The 15,479-nt window shown below is 48.8% G+C and overlaps 1 protein-coding gene across 2 annotated transcripts; it reads right to left on the minus strand.

Annotated features, from left to right (window-relative positions):
• Positions 1-2,936: 2,936 nt before the first annotated feature.
• Positions 2,937-5,486, minus strand: ISCA2 (iron-sulfur cluster assembly 2). 2 transcript variants are annotated; one of them, XM_050955759.1, is made up of 4 exons: positions 5,372-5,486; positions 4,370-4,541; positions 3,729-3,844; positions 2,937-3,499 (listed from the first exon to the last, which is right to left on the minus strand). In XM_050955759.1, exons 1-4 carry the CDS (start codon positions 5,431-5,433, stop codon positions 3,325-3,327), a joined length of 525 nt encoding a protein of 174 aa, XP_050811716.1. In that variant the 5' UTR covers positions 5,434-5,486; the 3' UTR covers positions 2,937-3,324. The 2 variants fall into 2 exon arrangements, with proteins under 2 accessions (XP_050811716.1, XP_050811717.1); XM_050955760.1 differs by having other exon boundaries at positions 4,370-4,538; positions 5,372-5,472.
• Positions 5,487-15,479: the final 9,993 nt, after the last annotated feature.

A 15,479-nucleotide genomic window follows, 5' to 3' on the forward strand; every position in this document is an offset into this window, starting at 1 on the left:
CACCACTTATGCCACCTAACTCTCTATCCTGGTCCTTCCTCACATTGTGGCACCCAGCCCCTAACAGCTACAGTTTCATTCAGGCATTCTGACTCTAAGACCTGGCAAACACATCTAAGACTCCCAAGTACTTAGCATACTACCTTCATATTATATGAATCAGTGTCATAAGTTCCTATTCTAATACACTGGTCAGTTTAAAGTATTGTACCACCCAATGACCGCTCACGTACCAGTTTGAGAACTGCCAGTTTAGTTATTTAGGTGATGGGCTCCATGGAAGTTCATTGGCCTGATATTTAGAGTGCTGGAGTCAATGGAAGCTGCAGGTTCTCAGCACTTCAGAAAGTCAGGCCCCAAGTGCCCAACTTTCCTCTCTTCTCCTCTCCGTAAGATCAAGAGCTGGGAAGTTCTTAAAGTGTGCTCTTTAAAAGCACTAATGCGTTAGACCAAGGCAAATCTCTGGTGCATTTAGTCTTCTTTGCAGAAGGACGACAATTCTGGAGGGGACCTGATTCTCCATTTCCATATGGCCTTTTGCAACAAACCATTGGTGCGAAGCCAACAGATTTGGCCAGCATGGGTAATTTCTCTTTGGTGGGTTAAAGCTATGGTAAAAGCTCTATGCCACTCTCCCTTGCAGCTTCCAGCACAGACTGTGTGGCTGAATTATCTCTGAACTCCAGAACAGCCTCGATGTGCCACAGACAACCAGACTGTTCTAACTTACACTGGGAGCTGAACGGGTCCCCAGCCATCCCTGGAACTGGGAAGCTGCAAAGCCACTTTTGCCCCTTTCCTAGGACTGAGACAAGCACAACTCCGCCAGAACCAAAATTCAAGCCCAAAGTCTCTGTATGCTGTTGTTCAACAATACGACTCCCAAAGAGTAAGGGTGCCATCTAGTGAAGTTACTGAGATATTGCCAAAATTAAGGTGGAGAAAGCTGCATATGTGGGTTTCCCCCAGGACTGTGCAAAAGTGACTACAGGTGGTACTTAAAGTGTTCTTTAAGTTGCTCAGAAGGCAGTTTCTGCAACAGGGAAAAGTGGTCTCAGTATAGAGAGTGTTTCCTTAAGGGACAGCACTGAACAGAAAATGAGCAAAGACACAGACTGTGAGGGGGAGTGGAACAGAACAGGTACATTCAGTTTAAATTCCATACAACAAACTTATTGACAGAATGTTAAAGTTGTATGGTTAAAGAGAGAACTTAAAATCAGGTCCATCAAGAAAAAAGGTTAAGTAATTTCAGACTCGACACTGTCTCAGAGCCCCCTGCCATTTTTGTCATCTTGCAATCACTCATACCTATTTTTCTGTATAGGTTAAATGAGGCACAGAAAAGGAATTACCCGTGTTCAAATAGAACCTGTTCCTTGGATCAAAGAACAATGCCTTCCAGCCACCTCTGTGGCTTAGTTACCATACCTAAAACTCAGGGTTAATAATACTCGGCATCTACACAAGTCTTTAGAGCTCACACTTTAAGTGCATAAGATTGGAAACACTGTGTCTGAGAGGCACTGTGGTTTGGTAGTTAAAACATGGGTCTAGCACAGAGATAAACATGCTCTTCCCAGCTGTGTTGCAAGCTTAACCATGGGTGTTTAGGCAAGTCTGTTCTCTGTGCCTTTAGCGACTCCATCTACAAAATGTTAGCCTGACACTTAGGAAGGGCAAATAAGAGATATAACGAAACAAGGCTTTATCAATTTCAGAAAATGATTAAAGCCAGTCAGGGAAGAGGCAGGAGCAGAACTCAGGACTTCCTGACTCCCAACCTTCTACACATTCCCCTAAGCCAAAGTAGCAGCAGATCCATATTCAAAATATTTGGGGTGGGGGCGGGGGCAAAATCACAGCTGGTTAGGAGCACCCACTACAGAGATCAGTACACAAGTAACTCAGCAGTTCACACAAGAACAAACCCTTTTTAGATAAGCATTTAACATGCTTAATTAAAAAAACCCTACTGCTTGGTATTCAATTTTCAAAGGATTAAAATCTGCCAAAATTGCAAGCTGATTCCTTGGGATGCTCCCCATTCCATGGGAAACTGACAATTTTAAAACCCACGATTTGGTCGTGAGACTATTAAAGTAGTTTTTTGGGTTTGTTTTTTTTTGTAATAATGGGAAAAGCACACAAGTTCCCTATCCCTCCTGTCACCTGAAAATAGATGAACCACTTTGGCTCAAATTTACCAAACATTCACCTTCAGGCAGAGACTAAGCATGGAAAACTTCAGCTAAGAGGCAGGAATTCCACAAAGTGATGAGTAATTGAAAATGAAGTTGCACTGGAAATCCTGAGGCCACCCTTCCTATAGCACAGTTGTGTCTGGGCACTGCCCTACAAAGGGAATGAGAGATTTGTTTCTCTCCTAAAAACAGAAACAAGGCTGAAGAGAGATTAGATTACGAAGCCAAATTAGGAAAATACTTTAGATTATTAAATCAAAGTGATGTGCAAGACAGGGTACAAGGTCTCCTAGATGTGACCACAGGTTCTCCAACCACCATGCAAATTCTACCGTGCTGGCAAAAGTAGAGAGAGTTTGAAAAGCCATTTGCTGATTTGTACCACTTTTTAAATTGAGTGAGGAGGGAAACAAACCAAATTGCCTTTTTTTTTTTTTAAGCCCTAACCCTAAAGCTTTAATCTTCCACCTTACACCCATCTCTCTGCTTCACCTATATGTACCAGGTAGAGCAGTCTTCCCTCTGCTGCTGGCTGCTCCCTGTAGCCAGGTAAGTCGTCAAGAATAAGGAGATTAGTAGAACAAATTGTCTGGGAAGACCCACAGCTAGCTGGAAAGGGCAGGCACCTCAGCTGTCTCACAGTCAGTTTAAGGGCAAGGGGGAAACAGCCATCTCCCTAGAGATGCATTCTAACCACACTTTGAAAAGCATGAAAAATATGAACAAACAATGGAAGTTGGAGTTGTTTTTTTTTAAAACCAACAATGTCAAATACACATGTACAGGCAGCTCCTGAAAGTCAGTTCCATGTGCTGGGTGGCTCAGGGAGATCAAGGTGGCTCATTGTATTCAGCAGTTCCTGGAGCTTCATAGAGGACAGAAGATGCTTTTGTGAGGGATTTAAGGCCTATTTCAAACTCTTGGAGGGAGAACCCTATAGGTCTTGTCTGCAGACTCAGTTCAAATAGGCAAACGGGGATATTTGCAGTAACTGTATAACAGATTGAGGAGGAGGACTAGGGAAGCTGAGAAAATAGCAAAATGAGAAATCCTTGGAGACGATGCTGAGGACAGTCTCTGGCTCAATGTCCACCCAAGCAACACCCAAAGAGGAGTCCACTCAGAGTCTGACAGAGAAGGATGTTCCACATGAGCAGCCCTGCTCGGCCTGTGGATTGCTCACCACCTGGAATGAGTTGCGGATTAGCTCCTGGCTGAAATCCACCATTGCACCTTTCACAAAGGCCAGGCTGTCCACATCCACAACAACACGAGCACCACCTTGTTCAAACACCCTAGAAAAGAAGCATACGTGGCTCGTTATAACCCTGCAGACATAAGAGAGAAAAGCACACTTCCAGAGTATAAAGGAATACACTGTGATTGCTTCCCCCCCCTTACTGTGCTGTGATCACCCACCTCCTCCTTTCAGCATACATTATCACACATACCCTTCTCACCACCTTAGTCCACAGAAGTCTCCCCCCCATCATACACCCACACATCTTTATCCTCTGTCCTTGCCTGTCATCAGGATTGATAACTGTGTCCAAGGAAAACTTGTACTGGAATCCAGAGCAGCCACCTCCCTCCACCTGCAGCCTGAGAAACTCCGACCCTTCTATAATTTCCAGCAGCCTCTGCAAAGCAGAAAGGGAGGAGCATTAAAAGATCTGCAATATCCACATGCAAGCAGATAGCATCTGCTTCTAACCCGATATCAAGCCTGCAAGATGCCCCAACGGGATAAAGGCCAGAATCAGAGCAATATGGACGGGGCGCCTGTATGACCTTGGGGAGGTAACTCATAAGTAGCCAGGTCTGCAGCATACCCCTGTGCACCACAGCCATGTGTGTGGAGGTCCTCATGCAGCTCATCTGAGAGATGAGGGGGAAAAAATCACTGATTTCCCAAGACTCAGCTATCATGACGTCTGCAGTTCCTCAAAGGGGTGTCTGAAAGGGGAGGCAGTTCATCAGTGAACCTCATGGATTATTATAAAATGCTTTGGGAACCTTTAGGTCAAGTAGCTATAAGTAGCATGATGTTACAGGTACTTCAGTGGTAGGGAATGTCATACTTAGGGCATGCCAGGCACATAACAACCTTCTCAAGGACACACAGACACAATGACACACCATGAGTGCCTTCTAGAGAACTGTACCTTCACACAGCTGTTGCTGAGGTAGATCTGTCCCTCACTAGAGTCAGACACTGGTTGCCCTGGCTTAGAAGAGGATGATGCCCACTGCACCCTGATGCTTGGAAAATAGGCTCCATTCTGAGAAGAAAAGGGTGGTGTTCTCACTAGGTGCAGTAAAGTAGGAGAAAGGCTGCTGTGAAGAGATGGGGATGGAAACAGTTAGGAAGGCATGTGAAAAGCACAAAGGTTACTGCAGCAGAACTCCAGAAAGGAGATTTTAGAAAAGCAGTGTGTGTGTGGGTGGAATTCTCCGTGAAAGAGTAGAAACAACCTAAAATGAATGAGGAGTGTCAAGGAAGAGGAGAAAAGCCTGATCTACACTGCTTCAATATACATATAGCTAGTGACAGCACAGAGAGATTATAGAAACAGGCTGGTTCACAGCAATGATCAGGTTAGTCTGGTGTCAGGAATATGACAGCAGCCACTACCAGATGCTTTGGAGGCAGGAGCAAAGAACACCCCAGCCCACCGTGTTGGGCGACCCTGCCCTCAGAGGGAGTCCCTGGGGAGATGGCTTGTGCCCTGAACTAGGAGTGTCCGTGTCCATCACCTGACCGACATCCTGTCTATTACAGGTACCTCAGCTACAGGCGAGAATATTTTGCTCCCTGCTGCCAACTCTTGGCCCGGCACCGGGCACTAGCGAGTCCCTGGAGCCCGTGCGCATTAGTCCTCTGGCAGGGTCACACTGCGTGGCGCAGCTAACCGCGCCCTCTCCAGGGGCGCCCCCCCGGGAACGGCCGGGTCAGGCGCCGCAGCGGGGCTTGGCGCAGGGGCCGGGTGCTGGGGCGAGGCTCCAGGACAGGAGCTGCAGGCGCTCAACAGCCGGGCGGCGCGGGGACGGGGATGGCGATGCTGCCCCGGCCGTGCGGCGCCCCCCACACGCGCCAGGGACGGAGAGGGGACCCCGGGCTACTGTCCTGGCTCCACCCGAGCCCGGCAAAAGGGCCGCAGCGCTACCTGCACCGACCGCCGGGACGCAACCTCCTCAGACAGCTCAGCAACACCCCCAGCGCCGCCATCTTGCACCAGTGGCTCTTAGAGTGCCTCGCAGTGCTATTGGCGCAGAGCCCGTGGAGCCCCGCCTCTTCCTGCGGGCTGGGTGACGTAAGACCTGCCATGACAGCTACCGAGGCGGAAGTGCCACGGAGGAGGTTCTGGTAGCAAAGCGGTTTAGGAACCTAGCATCGTGAGTTTGGTTGCTAAGCAACAGACTGGCTGAGGGGGCTGGCTCACCCTGGCCAGAGCCTCTCAGGCTCCAGTTTCCTGCTGTGCCTGGCCCTTTGGGGTCCGCTGGCCCCCGAACCCAACACTTCAGCTCTGCCGCTTCTCTGAGCCCCGCCCTTGCGCCGAGGCCCCCCCTGCTCACTACATTCCCCCTCCCCCACTTACTTTCACTGGGCTGGGGCAGGGTTGCAGAAAAGTAGTATGCAGGCTGTGGGATGGAGCCAGAAATGAGGGATTCAGGGTTCAGGAGGGGACTCTGGGCTGGGGAAGGGTGTTGGGTTGCAGGAGGGGTGAGTGCTCCATCTGGGGGTGTGGGCTCTGGGGTGGGGCCAGGGATGAGGGGTTCAGGAGGGGACTCTGGGCTGGGACAGGAGGTTGGGTTGCAGGAGGGGTGAGTGCTCCATCTGGGGGTGTGGGCTCTGGGGTGGGGCCAGGGATGAGGGGTTTGGGGTGCAAGAGGATGCTCCAGGCTGGGGGGTGAGGCAGAGGGGTTCAGACTGTGGGAGGGGGATCTGGGCAGGGGGTCGGGGCAAGGGCTCTGTCTGCGGGTGCAGGCTCTGGGGTGAGGCCAGGGATGAGGGGTTTATGGTGCAGGAGGATGCTCCAGGTTGGGGCAGGGGGCTCAGGGCTGGGGTTGGGGCACAGGCTTACCTTGGGCAGCTCCCAGTCAGCAGGGGAGCTAAAGCAAGCTTCCTGCCCATCTCAACTCTGTGCTGTGCCTGGAAGTGGAGAGCAGGTCCAGCTCCTAGGCAGAGGCGTGGCAGACCGCTCTGCGTGCTGCTCTCACCCGGAGGCAGCGCCCCGCAGCTCCAGCGGCCAATAGAAGTGCAGAGCCAGTGCTCAGGGCAGGTGCAGCACGCGGAACCCAGAGGGCCCCCGCCTGGGAGCCAGACCTGCTGGCTGCTTCAGGGGTGCAGCGCAAAGCCAGGATACGGAGGGACTAGCTTTCCTTAGGTCCGGTTGGCAGTGCTGACTGGAGCTGCGATGATCCCTTTTCGATCAGCTGTTCTGGAAAAAGAACAGACACCTGGTCACCCTACAAGCAACAGCCCCACAACCAACATCCCAGCCGGGGCAGCCCTGGTCATTGGCTGGGCTCTGAGGGAAAGTCACTGACTCCTTCCCCCAGTGGAGAGCCCTTGACTCTGATCGTACCCCCTCCCCCACCGAGTCCTGTGGCTGGTCAGGACCCTTTGGCCCTTCCTGCCTTCCTACTTCTGAGCATGGCACTGGCCTGGGTCTTGTCTCAGAGACGCATCACCCCCGTTAAATCCCCTCTCCTATTTCCCCAGGTGCTGCTTCAGTGACCGAGTTCCTGGGCCCAGCCTGCAGAGTCATCAGAGGCCATGGCCCTTCCGGTGGGAAGTGCACTGTGCCAGCATGTGAGTCAGCCAGTACTGATGGCCCTTGAACCACTCTCATTGTCAACCCTCTCCTAGGTGTCCCACCCTGGCACCCACAGGACAGCGGCCACAACACAGCACTGCACACAGGGCCGGCTTTAGGCCGATTCGATTGATTCTGGGGAATCGGGCCCCGCGCCTTAGGCACTTTTTAAATTTTTTTTTTAACTTACCCCGGTTCCCAGCTGCGGTCTGCTCCGGGGTTTTCCATGGTCCCGCTCCTTTGAGCGAAGCGCCGGCGGGAGCGCGGCGTGGCCCCGCTCTCCCAGCTAGAGCTCCAGCTGGGGCGGCGGGGCTTGCCACGCTCCGGCTGGGGCTCCAGCCAGGAGAGCGGGGCGGCGGGGCTTTGCCGCGCTCCTGCTGGAGCTCCAGCTGGGAGAGCGGGGCGGGCGGGGCTTTGCCGTGCTCCGGCTGGAGCTCCGGCCAGAGCGTGGCAAGCCCCGCGACCCTGGCTGGCGCTCTGGGCCCTTTAAATAGCCCCCAGAGCCCTGAGGCAGTGAGGGGCTCCGGGGGCTATTTAAAGGGCCCGGGGCTCCAGCTGCCTTTGCCACCCCGGTCCTTTAAATAGCCGCCGGAGCCCTGCCTCCCCCATGCATACCCCAGCGCTCCCACGGCTATTTAAAAGGTCTGGGGGGGGGCAGAAGGCGGTTTGGTGGCTACTTAAAGGGCTGGGGTTCCAGCTGCCTCTGCTGCACCCCCTGACCTGCCCACACCAGTCCCGCCCCCCCTTCCTGCAGCCAGCTCTGCACTCTGTGCCCACAGCCAGCCCCTGCTAAACCCCCTGTCCTGTCTCCAGCCAACCCCTGCCACACACCCCTGCAGCCCTGCCCAAAGCCAGCCAGCCCCACACATGCTGCTGCCTGCACCAGCCCTGCACACCCTGCCCAGCCCGCACCCTCTGCCCTGTCTCCAGTCAACCCCTGCTGCACCCCACTGCCTGAAGCCAGCCAGTTCCACACTCCGCTGTCTCCAGACCTGCAAACCCCTGCTGCACCCCCCTGCGGCCCTGCCTGAAGCCAGACCGCCCCACACCCCCTGTCTCCAACCAGCCCCACACCCCTTGCCCTGCCTATAGCCAGACCCTACCTCCAGTCAGTCCCTGCCCTGCCTCCAGCCAGCCCCATGTCCACTGCTGCCCTGCAGTTCCCAGGGCAGTAACCCTGCACACCTGCTTCAATGAGGGGGGCAGGGAGCAGCTGGGACCAACACATGTGCACACCCCCAGGGAGTGGCGGGGACCCACACATGTGAAATGGCGGTCATTAATAGCCAATCAACAGCATATATGATGCAATGTATATAATATATAATTTTATTATTTATATAGTTATGGAAAGTAAATAATACATGAAAGACATGAAAGGCTTTTTTTCCACTTTTTTTTTAAGTCATCCCTGCCAGGGCCCCGCTGAAAATGTTCGAATTGGGCCCCGCACTTCCTAAAGCCGGCCCTGACTGCACAGACTGGGTGTTTTAATCCAACATGAAAATTAACATCCAAAGTGAGGGTCACAAACCAAAATGAAGCTCACAATTGGACGCAGCCAACCCCCAGTCTGACACACACAAGCCTATTCCCCTCCCACTGATTTAAAAGAAGCTAATCACATGCATGAAGTTGAGCACATGGATAACTAATTGCAAGATGGAGGGCTACAGTTGCCTACTGCTGTGTTGTGCTCTACAAGGGTTGTTCCAGTTGGCCAAGCGGTGAACCTGGCTCCTAGGATGAGGGAGGACCTTTAGGAGAAACAGTAACATCTGCTCTTGGTTTATTTATACCATCTCAAACCTGGTGATATATACTTGTCTATGCAATTTATCATTTTTTGTCCTTGGATTAACTATAATAATTACTATGGAATTATTAAAGTATCACATACAAGCTCACAGGAAATCTGGATGCTAATCCAGTTATTTGCAGCATATTTATGAATCCCCAAACCAGCGATAATGTAAATCTTAATTAAATGTTTCTTTTGATTTCTGTTGCTATTATTTAATCACCATCTCTAAAGGCAGACTCTTGGAGGAGTGGCACCAACTTTTTCTTTTCCCTGGGGTGCTGTACCCCTGCTCCACCCAGAGGCCCTACCCCTACTCCACCCCTTCCCCCCCAAAGCCCAACCTACACTTCACTTCTTACTGCCCCCAATCCACCCTGTCCCTGTGGCCCCTGCCTACCACTCTCCACCCTCCCCCAAGCTGCTCCTCAAGTGACTCAAGAGCTGTTTGGTGATGACCTTAATCAGCTGTTTTACAGTGCTCCCAATTAGCTGATTATGGTGCTGCCAAACAGCTGATCAGGAGTGCTGCAGAACCAGCTGTGGCTAGTGGGTGCTGAGCATCCGTTATCCTCCCCCCCCCCCCAATAGATTTGGTGCCTATAAGCAGATTGATTGTTTCTATGGTCTGTAGCCAGAGATGGGGTTGGGAATCCTGTCTTCCCTTTAACTGCTGTACCACCTTCAGTTTTCTCTTGCTGACAGTGTGTATTGGATTGACCTCTGTGTACTGGATTACCCTGCTGCATGATAGCATGTCACATAAGTAGGTTTTTGGCAGACTTAATTTCTGCAGAACAACTTGCAGGATTGGGGCCTGATTGCTGATGTAGAGGAAATTGTGAAACTGTCTCACAGAGGGAGTAAAAACAGGAAAAAAATCCAATCTCTTTTAGTGTTGGTGGTTTTTAGTAACAATAGTGGTAAAAAATGTGACAGCATGACTTCTGTTTCTAGATGTTGCCTAGATTGTAGATCCCCTTGCAACCAGAGGAGAAGGTTAATGTAGGCCTAGAGAGAAGCAAGGGTGAGCCAGTTGAGCTCATTTTCAACTAATTTCATTAATACTTTATTAGCGAGACAAACTAGACAGATGTCATTTGAGTGTGAACATAGTAATAGCATGGATTCCAGCACATGTTGGCATGCCTGACAGTGAAATGGTAGAGAAGAAAGCAAAAAATGCTTTAAAAATGCAGCAATTGCTATAAAGAGTCCTTTGAGTAGGAAGGAATTTAAAATTTTAGTTAAAAAGGATTTAAAAAAGCAGGGGCGACTCTAGGTATTTTGCCGTCCCAAGGACGGTAGGCAGGCTGCTTTTGGTGGCTTGCCTGCAGGAGGTCCCCGGTCCCGCGGATTCGGTGGTGGATTTGTGGGAGGTCCGCTGAAGCCGCGGGACCAGTGGACCCTCTGCAGGCATGCCGCCGAAGGCAACCTGCCTGCCACCCTCGCGGCGACTGGCAGAGTGCCCCCCATGGCTTGCCATCCCAGGCACACGCTTGGTGTGCTGGTGCCTGGAGCCGCTCCTGTTAAAAAGCATGCCAAGAATTGTGGACCAAGGAGAAAAGAGGAAGATGATTCTATGAATTATACCCCAAAATAGAGGATAATGTGCTATTGTACTCCAAAGGTACGTAAGGTGAAGTACTCAAAGTTAGTATATTAACTGGTCACTGTGGTTTGAATAATAATAATTTATATTTATTGAATAGACAGAGAGATGGGTTATGTAAGATTAAAGAAACAGTTGATCACCTGATGGGACTGCAGAGAGCATTCCCCAGGAAAGAAAGCCTCTTTGTGAAAATGTATATGTTTTCAGGGGGCAGAATATACTGTGAGGTTTTAGTGAGAACCTCAGGAAAGTAGGGTAATATTAAAAAATCCCTACTGTGTTTGAAAAGGATATCAAGCAGCATAAGAGAGTGAGTAGCATGAATGTACAAGGAATATAGGAAGTGGCAGTTATAGACTCAGTAGGTAAGTGGGCTTCACCATAAAACAAGAAGATGTTGTCAATGAATAAGAAATAGACCCCTCAGATATCTGCTAAAAGTATGACCAGGGAAGGGTTCATGCTGTATTTGGGTCCCCTCATTTATTAGTAGCCATTCAGCAGTGTACTGCTGTCTCTCTCATCTAGGGTCATGCACAGGATTTTCCCCTCCTGGCTTTTATTTTAATTTTATTTTTTAAAAGTCTTTTATGATTCTTGATAATGATGATATCTCTTTTGTGCACTCCCTTGTATTTCAGACACTGCAGCAGAGAGCGTCTCTGTCCCCTACTCGTCTTTATCACCTTGATTGCTTGCTTAATTCTATTTTCTGGGTTTAGCCTGTGCTTTGTGTTTCCTTCCCTAGTCTGGTTGCTGGTTCCTTACTGGGTGAATGTGTGATCTAGCTCTGCTGTGACATAATCTGTTAGTGTGAGTTGTACAGGGATTTGTGGTAGTCTAGCTATTTTAATTGGTTAATAAAGCATCTTGAGCACACTTCAGTTTTGGGTGGGGTTTGCTCTAATGATTTGGAAGCTGGTGGCAATAAGGTGTAAGGAGTGAATAGCTATATAATGAGAGGCTCAAACTTTCATTGGGATTTGAAGTTTGATTGTCTAGTGCTTTATGGTGGAGGGAGTATTTATTTGCTGTTCTGGTTGATATAGCATGAGACTTTAACTCTTCTTTTCTGGATGGTGATTGGGATGAGGGAAGTGATCCAGTTCTGCTCTGTGGCGGATTGTTCTGTTGCTGGGTACATGAAGTATTTGTCTGCTGGACTGCAAATGTAAGGTTGCTATTGGGATTTTGTTTCACTAGGTGTAACTGGCTGTTAAACTAAAGCCCTGGACTTTACTCTCAGTTGGTTGGATTATATTACTGAACAGCTCTAGTAGTAGCTTATTAACGGATAGTGTGTCTACCTCATGACTTCCTCATGCCATAGGTCTCATTTCGTTTTTTGTAAACAGTCTTTTGTTTGCATGTATCTGACAAAGTGGGTATTCACCCACAAAAGCTCATGCTCCAAAACGTCTGTTAGTCTATAAGGTGCCACAGGATTCTTTGCTGCTTTTACAGATCCAGACTAACACGGCTACCCCACTGATGCTTGACAGTCTTTTGTTCCCATCTGTGTTTTATGATGAGACCACCTGGGTATGCATAAACTAACATGTTCAATCTCATGTGTGCAATACAACGTTAGTCTGTTTGTTTGTGTTATCTTGGGGCTCTCTGAAATGTCTTTCTGAAGTGCTTTTACTGAGTTGACCGATAGGCCCTTCTGTTGCAGTAACTGTCAGAAGGAATGAATTACTTAAATTTTATTCTGCACTTGATGCCTTGACAACAATTCTATTTTGTAGCATTTCTAAGATCTGGTACCAGATTAAACAAATCTTTTTTCTCAAAGTCTATGAAGTAGAACAAGAGACTGTGTGCCTTTATTATTACCATGTTTGAGCATCTGTTGAAGTAAAGATGTGGTGAGTGGGTAGCTCATCAGGGAGGAGTCCCATTTAACTCTCATGGAGTATGTTGCTGAAGGTGACCTATTATCTTGCTTTATTGAGACTGCTACAGAATAGTTTGGGGATATTGCTATTTCAGTTAAGTAACTCTGCTCAAAACTCCTGTAAAGGCAAGCTTTGCTTCTGGAGCACAAAGACTGGAGATGGAGAGAAGGAAATGCTTTCTGAGGTCCCTGAGGAAAGAACTCAAGATTCACAAATCAAAGCACTTTGCAAGCAGCTGGACCAGAAGAGAGAGGTGGGTGGGTTAAAGTCTCTGGACATGTGCTTTCAGGGGACAAGCCACTCCCTAAGCATTTACTTCGGAGAGGGTTTCAGTAGGCACTAAGGGATCTTTGTTTACTTGAGACTCTATAGAGTGAACCACTTATAAACCTTCCAGGAAAATTCCCCTGACAATCTAAAAGAAAAACATTGTTTCCTGGAGTGATGAAACTTTTGAAGGGGGAAAAAAGGTGACTGCTGGAGAAACTCTTCCACAGTTGTACTAATTCTCTTGCAGTCTTTTTATCAAGAGATTCTTGTCTGGGGGACAGATAGTCAGATCATCTGTATAAGCAGGGGGTTTACATCTGAGCAATTTGAAGCTGAGTGTGGAGATGACTGTGACAGAGGTCTGAAAAGGGAAGGACTGAGACTGTCTTATCCCTGTCTCATGCCACATTCCTGCATCAAGGCATGTGAGTGTTGGTGTCTTTGATCTGCAATTGGCATGACCTAACAGGAGCCAAGTATTTCCTACAGCACAGAATTAGTGCAGAGTGGCTTTAAATCTATTCTAGGGTGCCGGACTGAGTCAAACACACCCTTTTAAACAGTATTAGAAAGCATTGGTATGTTTTGTTTTTGTCTTTTGTAGCCACCTGTTTCCAGTATTCATGAAGTAAATTTGGAGCCCATCATTTAGTGTTACTGGGTGATTATGAAGCAGAGCTAACTCATATTATAGCTGCTGCAGGTCAAAGAGCGCAACTGCTTTCTCAAAATAACACAGAAGCCTGTGGCTCACATGCTGAAATCAGTCAGACTTTGTGAGGCTATAGGTCAGCCTGCTGACATTGCTTACTCACTGTTGCTTGAAGGAAGAACATTTCCACTTGCTTTTGTAAGAATTCCTTCTACTGCTTTATCTGGGATCTGCCCACTTGGATTGCTGATCATCTGTTGCAAGTGAATACCCTCGTCAGCTGTTCCTGATTCCCCTTCACTCCCTTAGACACTGAATTTAGGAATGAGTAGATTTCCAGTAGAGGCTTCCCCTCCTAGGCCCTCTCCCCAAAGCCTATGTATAATTGTCCTCATTCTCTCTCTCTCTCTCTGGTTCTACTCCTACAAGACATGCTCTGCAGGTCACAGCTTCTCTCCCTCTCAAACCAGCTCTTTCCTTGTTGATCTTAGACTTTCTCTCCTCTAGGGTGCAGCCTTGCTCACACCTCCACCTGATCTCAGTCCTCTGCACTCCACCCAAGCCACACCCTTCCTCTCCTTTGTGTGCTTGTCTTCCACATAGGCTCAAATTGGATGTGAGAGATGGAAAAGGACTATGGGTCACTTCTCCTTTGGACCTTCTCTCCAGTCCAGGACAGTCTAGTTTAAATGTCCTGGGGGATAGGGTTACCACCACTTCTCATAGGAGACCACTCTGCAGACTAATCCAGTTTGCAGTTGGGATATCCAGCCTGCATTTTCCTTTCCTTAATTTAATCTCATTAGTCCTATGGATCTATCACTGGATCATCTTCAGTAACTACTCCAATTTTTCTGTTTACACCCTTTCAATACTACAATTGCATAGCTTCTTTTCTCCTTAGTCAGCATTTAACCAGGAGTGTTTATTCCCAAACACCAAACTAATTATCTTGTATTCAAGTTTGCTAAATAGTTTAAAACAGTGCATCCCAGTGAACAATCAGCAGTGGCTAGAGGCACCAGCGCTCCAAGCACCTGCTTGGGGTGGCAAGCTGTGCAGGGCGCCCTGCCAGTCCCTGTGAGGGCGTCAGTCAGGCTGCCTTCGGGAGGTCTGCTGGTCCCATGGATTCGGTGGCGGGTACGCTGAAGCCACAGGACCAGCAGACCTCCCACAGGCAAGCTGCCAAATCCGCAGGAGCGGGGACCTCTTGCAGGCAAGCCGCTGAAGTCAGCCTGCCTGCTGTGCTTGGGGCGGCAAAAAAGCTAGAGCCGCCCCTGTGAACAGTGAAGGTTCTGTAACCTTACTCTGGCACCCAACACACCACTAACCAGACAAAGGCAGTCAGGTGACTGCCCTGAGGAGTTTCCATTCCAAATGAGACTGCAGAGGGGATGGGATGACCTTTAAAAGGGGTGGTAAGGGAAGAGCAAAGGGTGTGGCAGTACAATAATAAACTGAACATAAGAATGCCATACAGGGAGCCGGTGTAGGTAGGAGGGGAAGGCACATGCCAATCTCTCTCCTCTCCCTGAGCAGTGGGTGGAAGTGCTAGGAGCTATTGCTCTCTATTACCCTGATGCATGTGGAAAAGGATGGCTCCGCATGCACCTTATGTGGGGAAGAGAGATGGGAGGAGTGTGAGGCTCAGACTGAATCCCCCATCTTGTATCCCTGACAGTCACTTCAGGCAGAACTTAAGAAGACCCTCCAGTGGTTTGATGGTCTTGAGAACGTATGCAGAGAACACAGGACTAGCAATTTAAAGGAAAGCTTTGCATTCTTGATGTAAACTTCTAAGAAACTGCAAGATGTATTAAAGGAAGGTGAAAAGAAAAAAGATTGCAAAAAAGTAATCTCCCTGTAGTGTAAAGGAAGTACTGAACGGGCAGCCGAGGAACCAATAAGACAATACTTTTGTTACAATACATTTTTTGAGGATCTCTCCAGAAGCATTTGTATATAAGGTTTGGGGGTTTTGCCCCCTCTCTTTTGACTAAAAGCTGGTGAGTGCAATATTCTGGCAAACCATCATTTTCCCTCCTGAATTCTATAAATACTGCATAGACATTTCTTTAAATAAATAACTATAGCCCCCTAAGAATGTCTGAATGAATTGTCTGAATGGTAGAAGTGCAAATGCAAAATAAGTGCATTTTAATGAAGACTTCAATTCTCTGTGCTAGTTCATTTAGGCAACCTTAGAAGATAGGAAG

This window comes from Gopherus flavomarginatus, chromosome 5 (genome assembly GCF_025201925.1).
Source record: "Gopherus flavomarginatus isolate rGopFla2 chromosome 5, rGopFla2.mat.asm, whole genome shotgun sequence".
Classification (NCBI taxonomy): domain Eukaryota; kingdom Metazoa; phylum Chordata; order Testudines; family Testudinidae; genus Gopherus; species Gopherus flavomarginatus.